This window comes from Geospiza fortis, unplaced genomic scaffold, assembly GCF_000277835.1.
Source record: "Geospiza fortis unplaced genomic scaffold, GeoFor_1.0 scaffold78, whole genome shotgun sequence".
Classification (NCBI taxonomy): domain Eukaryota; kingdom Metazoa; phylum Chordata; class Aves; order Passeriformes; family Thraupidae; genus Geospiza; species Geospiza fortis.
In genome coordinates this window covers 1,018,195-1,024,491 of record NW_005054339.1, presented here as the reverse complement: position 1 = coordinate 1,024,491, position 6,297 = coordinate 1,018,195, and the positions used below count along the sequence as shown (strand labels likewise).

At 42.3% G+C, this 6,297-nt stretch overlaps 1 protein-coding gene across 1 annotated transcript in view; it reads left to right on the top strand.

The window, feature by feature from the left end:
* Positions 1–6,297, top strand: part of MAPKAPK3 (MAPK activated protein kinase 3) — a 46,727-nt gene that overhangs the window by 33,956 nt on the left and 6,474 nt on the right. The window contains exons 4-8 of the mRNA XM_031058229.1: positions 4–23; positions 2,075–2,154; positions 3,605–3,728; positions 5,184–5,259; positions 5,410–5,534. Coding sequence (XP_030914089.1) covers positions 4–23; positions 2,075–2,154; positions 3,605–3,728; positions 5,184–5,259; positions 5,410–5,534 — 425 coding nt within the window. The remainder of the gene's footprint in view (positions 1–3; positions 24–2,074; positions 2,155–3,604; positions 3,729–5,183; positions 5,260–5,409; positions 5,535–6,297) is intronic.

The window sequence follows — 6,297 nt, the reverse complement described above, 5'->3', positions numbered from 1 at the left end:
ACTCCAAGCTTTCACTGAGAGAGGTAAAACATTGCAAGTTTAAAATTAAAGTTTGTGAAAGATTTTTTATTTCTTCTCCATTTCTCTGTCCTCTGTTTCCCTTTAGGAATTTTTCTTTGACTTTATCTATGGTGGTGTTTGTTGTTATTATTATTGTTATTTATCCCACTGTGTGTTAAGAGTGATTTTGAAAAGTTCCCAAGAACCAGGAATTATGAGAATTGGCCAAGTTCAGGCAAAATGTGGAAGGTTTAGAGAAAAATCTTTCTACAAATCTGCTCAGCTTTTTCGTTTCTGTACCCTAAGAGTGTCTGTTCCTCTGATCCCTGGTCCTGTGCCAGAGCACCTCTGCCATGATCAGTGCAGCTCCTGCTGGGATCTCTCTCTGGCTGTCCCTCAAGCAGCATCACTGGGTCATGAGTCTAATGAGCAAATCACATCTGATGAAACATCTCCTGTTCAAGGGTTTTAAAGCACTACTTGAAAGGAAGTGTTATTAACCACACTGTAAACAAACCTGCCTGTCTGTAGGGGGGAATAAGCAAGGGTAAAGCTTGAGGCAGGGACAGAGCTTGCACTAGACTGGTCTTGCCATTTTTATTGTCTTTGCTATTTATTATTGACAGAGAACCACAGGTCCCATTGACCATGGTTCTTCTTGCCCTCTCACAGCAGACAAGAGCTCATTTCTGCTCCGAGTGAAACCATTAATGTTTGTAAGGTGATAGTGTTTGTAACTATTGGCCTGACAAAATGATTAGAAGCAGAAAAATACACACTCAATCTTGTAAATTACTGTGACTTATTTTGCAGGTCTGGTGTAGAAGCCAGTCTGTTTTCTTCTTGTGTGTTTCCTAGCCTGGGATGAATCCTTTCTAGTCCTATAAGAGATTTGTGCAGGGAAAATGAGCATTTTTAGAACCTTCATTTGTTCTTCTCTAAAATACAAATTCCAGGGAGAAAACTGATTCCATGAATTTTAGCAACTGCACTCTACTAAAAACATTACTTTTCTGCATTGTATAACATAAATACTTACTCAGAAATCACCTGGTTAAACAAAAAGATCACCTTCATTCTTTCCTGAGGTAAATGAGCCCTGTGCCACTGGATTCCCCAGGTTCACTGCCTGTTTATATACCACAGCTTCCCATTAGGACCAGGAGGGAGGAGGTTGTACAAGGCTTTCCCCAAAGAACAGGAGTGTTTCTGCATTCTGATTGTCCTTGTCTGAGATGGTATAGTTTCACTCTCAGGCCATGTGAAAAGGATTCCAGATTGCAGTACAAGTTCTGCCTATGCAGAGCCCAGAGGATCAGGTTGAAGTTTCTGTTGTTTCCCTATCAATGGAGATGTGATATAATGCTCACATGGGAATGTCATTGCTGCTCTGAAACCCCTCCCTGTGTAACTGAACCCTTCCAGACTCCCAGAGCACTGCTGTTGCAAGGTAATTCCACCACTAGAATTTCCCACTGGGCTATGTTAAATTCTTCAAACATTTTATTTCAAAGGTGACAGTTTGGCCTTTGATTAATAGAACTGTTGATTTTGTTCCTCTTGATGAAAAACTTCTAAAGACAGTGAGGAATTAAGATGTGACTATCCTAAAATTATTATATTATGTTGCTCTATTTTTAGAAAATCTGATAGATCATCCCCCTGAACTAGAAGCTGAAAGTTAAATTCCTGTCTCAAACAACCAAGGACATGTCCTGGACAGTCAGAGATAGGTTCTTGTTGGGGCTCCTTTTTTTAACAGTTGCTGCTTGTGTACCTGCTCTGCTCTTCCTGCTTTTTTTGGTGAGCAGATTAAAGCACGAATTTCCAAGCTCCTGAGGAGTCTGAGTTGGGCTGCAGTGCCTGTTCAGGAGGAGACTGAGCAGCCAGGCAGTCGGGGTTTGGTGCCTGCAAACCCAAAACACAGCTGTTAGGGCTAATTTTAGGGTTTCTCTAGTCCTGACGCTTGCCCCATGTTCCAGCAAGCTGTTTGTAAGCCATAAGCATTCCCAAGCATGTCCCTGAATTCCAGTGGGAATGTTAATGTGACCTTTCTCTAAAATTGTATTTATAGAGGCCTCTGAAATAATGAGAGACATTGGGACAGCCATCCAGTACCTGCACTCCATGAACATTGCACACAGAGACGTCAAGGTGAGCCCCAAGGTGTGTGGGCTGGGGAATAGAGCTTATGGCAGGAAGAAACCTGGGCAGCAGGGATTTTAACAGAGCTGGGAGTGCAGTCAGATGGCCAAAGTGTCCCTGTTCCTCTGCCAGTGGGAGAAAGGATTTGCTCACTAGTTTGCAACTAGTCCAAGGTTGGAATATTCATGTGTGCTAATGCCTTCCAGTTGTGTACGGAATGCAGAAAAATCTCATGATAGTCAGATGCTTAGTTAAAGAGGTACTGCCCACTTGCAATCCATTAATTAGCAAGAAAATAGCACTCCTTCAAGTGAACCTGTAACTTATAAATGCCTCTATGTACAGTCTTTGCCAGTTATTAGTTGCTTTCAGCATCATATTTGTATTAAAAAAAAACCCAAACCGAAAAAAAACCCCACAAAAACCCCAAACAGCAAAACTCCCTTCAGAAAAAGGGGAAACTTCTGGGAGGAATAGTATCAATTTCATGCATTCAACCCACTTCAATTAGAGTGTGAATATTTGGGAAAATAGGGAGATCTCAGTTACTGCCAATGTTTAATGAGGTAAAGTTTGAATCCCAATCTCATTGTAGGGGTTTGCCAGAGTTTTGTGTCGGGCTGTATTTTGTGTAGAGCTGTATTTTGTGTTCATGCTCTGAAGTGCACAGCACAAGCAAAGCCAAGCTTGCTGCACCCTGGCATTTCCAGTGCAGGGACAGAGCAGGGGATGGAATGTGCAGGACAGCAGGGCTTGTAATGATAGACTGAGACATCAGATCAATTCCACAGCTCTGAGCTGGTGGATTTTCTACAGATGTTTGTGTGTTTAGCTGGAGGGAGAGCTGACACATCATGGTGTCACCGGGGGGTAAACTGGGAAATGAGTTGAACTAATTGGAGATAATGGAAATTCCCTGTTGTCCCTGTTCTTGGGCACAGGAGCTTGTATTTCCCTCTATGCCACTTCTGCCTGTATGGAGTGTGGAGCAAGAGTGGAATGAGCTCAGGTTTCAGGAGACAGAGGAGGGGCAGCAGCAAAGGGACTGTGTCTGTATCAGTTAATTTTGATGGAGCTGTGTCAGTTGCTCGTGGGGGCTTTGGCTGAGGATTTCCCTTGCCCTGCCCCTGAGGTGCTTGAGGCACAGTGTGATGTCAGATCAGCTGCTGTCACCACACAGATCAGTCCCAGGAAGTGCAGGGAACTGGGAGAGGTTCAACAAGCCAGACTGGATGCCCATTGGACAGGGTTTTGTGAATTTCTCTCCCAAATAACCTCGCTAAGAAGGATGATGATGCTTAGTCTGAGGAGAGGTGCTGCCTGTTGGGAGGGAATTTTCTGTGTGTTTGGTGGGGTTGTGACAGAAGTAAGACCTAAATGGTGGTGGTGGGTTTGACCTGTCAGCTCATTAGAGACATCTCTTCATTGTCCTGTTTGTCCTCCTTTGGTGGCCTTCCAGCCTGAAAACCTGCTTTACACATCTAAAGACAAAGATACTGTGCTCAAACTCACAGACTTCGGCTTTGCCAAAGAAACCACTGTAAATGCACTGCAGACCCCCTGTTACACTCCTTATTATGTGGGTGAGTTATCCAAGGCACATTTCTTCTGTGTTTCTGTCATTCCTTCCCTTGCAGTGGGTGGGAAATCTTCTATTCTGGGTGTAATGTGAAGTGTTAGCCTCCAGGATTTAAGCTGGGATCCAATCCAAACCTAAAGTCTGGTTCCAGTACAGTTCAGTGCTCCTGCTTTCTGCCTTGGTGGCAGAGGAAAAAGCCTTCACAGGAGACACAAATGAGGATATAGAAGGAGAGAGAGGGAATTCCTTTTGATTACACTTGAAGCCATCCTGATGTTTCCTCTGAATGATGCAATAAAAGCCATAATTTGAATGAGCTTCATGATATTTGGGTATTTCTGTGGTAAACTTCCCATAACTTAAATTAAAACAATAAGAGAGAAGAATATTGCCTCAGCTGTAAAACTTCTTTAAAGCTGGCAAATTGAGGAATTATCAATAAAGAACCAACATGACTTAATCTCAGCAGAATTTTTCCTTCATTTTGTCCAAAGTTGAAACACTGTGTATTGAATGCCACAGCAGACTGTCCTTCATGCACTCATTTTAGTCTTGACTTAATAATCATTCATCGCATGGTTTGACTGGGGCAGTCCATGCTTGGAATTTCTTTGCTGGAAAAAGGACTTAATTTGTTTGAAAAATTACTTCTCTGATAAAAGTTTGTATAGTTTTCTGTATTGAAAGAGACTTATTCACTGGGAGCAGATAATCACATTAGCAATACTCTTTTTTGATGCTTTCTTCTGTATTTTTGTGAGCTGGATTTAGTGATAAAATGTTAAGGAGTTTACACACGTATGTTTTTATGCCTTTATATTTGTGTATAAACAAGCTGACATTTCCCTTCTCAACACCTTTTTATAAACCAGCATGATTGCTCATATGTTTAAAGAATAATTTTCCTTACAAAATCAAGCTCCCTGGCAGTTTACCTGCCCCAGGGGACAAAAAAATCCCCTCTAAATGTATCTCTGTCTAATTTTGTTACTTAGTGGAAAAAATATAATGCTCTGGAGGCCAAAGAAAAATACAGTGCCCTGTAACTGCTGAAGCTAAACACACCACCCAGGTATCATTCAAAATTTTATCACAGCTCCAGTAGGGCCTTTCTATTCTGATTGCTGGAACATATGCTCCTGCTTCTTTCAGTGCAGTGTCTCCCTGCACACATTTAGCTGTAGCTCCTTCTGCTTTTTGGTAATCTTAGTACTCCCTTGAGCAGAGAGACACCAAGGTGAGGAGTAGGGCATTTTTCCAGCTCTGTTCCTCCTTTTTAAAGTTACTTTAAATGCCTTTAAGAACTTGTCAATTGAAAGTGCTACCCAGTTCCTGCAGTGAGTTGTGGTTTTTTAATGCCTCTGATAGCTGTTGTTGAAGTGTGCAGCTACTTGCAAAATAATGGAGATGAAGAGAAATACCTGGTACTCTGTTTACTTGTGGTTTTAATCTTCCCCAGCCCCAGAAGTCCTTGGTCCTGAGAAGTATGACAAATCATGTGACATGTGGTCATTGGGTGTCATCACATACATTCTGTAAGTATTTGGGAAGGAACTTGTTAAATCTGCGCTCACAAGTAATTGTTCACTGGGCTCCTGCAGCCTGCAGTAAAATATAAGCTTGAATAAAACTTTTTAAGAGGTGAAAGGACTCAGTTATGAAAATTCTTTTGTCCACTCTTACAGCCTGTGTGGGTTCCCTCCATTCTACTCCAACACCGGTCAAGCCATTTCTCCAGGGATGAAGAGAAGAATTCGGATGGGGCAATATGGATTTCCCAACCCTGAGTGGGCTGAAGTATCAGAGGAAGGTAAAAATCCTCCCTGGTGCTGATGAGTGGGAGCATGGTGGTGTGCAGTGCTGCAGTGCTTACAAAGAGACTATTTCTAAAAATCTGTCTGAGCTTTTGTTTCCCTTTCTTCTACAATTTAAATCAATTTTTTGTAAGGTGCTACAGAGAACGACTGGGAACTCAGACACCAGCCAGCAACCTCTGTGCTACAAAAAGCAAATGACTACTAAAAACCTTCTTTCAAAATCCAGCTAGTGCTAGTGAATGCTGATATTAAACCCTCTTGAAACAGAAGTCTCTAATCCCGAGAAAGGAGACAGCCTGGACAGCTCCAATGCAAGCAAACTCTGGCAAACTCTCTTAAGAATTTATTCAGTCTTTGCCCTCCTTGGTGATCCAGCCAGCAAGGATGGCAAGTTTTCATGCTAGCTTTTTTGGGATGTGAGAATTTGCCAGCCACCACTTAAATCAAGGTCAACAATTTATTTCGTATAAGTCATTGATCAAAAGCTGCTGGGCTCAAATCAGTGTCCTGAAAGTGGGTATTTTTGATTCCCTCTTATCCTGACAGTCTCATAAGCTGGAAGTCTCACCTGCCTGTCATATTAAAGAGAAGGGTCAGCAATATCTGGGCTTATCTGTTTTTCTCACAAGCCCTTTGTATTGCTGGGATCCTGGTCTTGTCTGCTGTTTAGCAGTAACAAATTATCCTTGGACTCTACTGTGCTTTGTGGCATCTTCACCCCTCACTGCATCTCATGGCTGTGTGCAGCACAGCCTG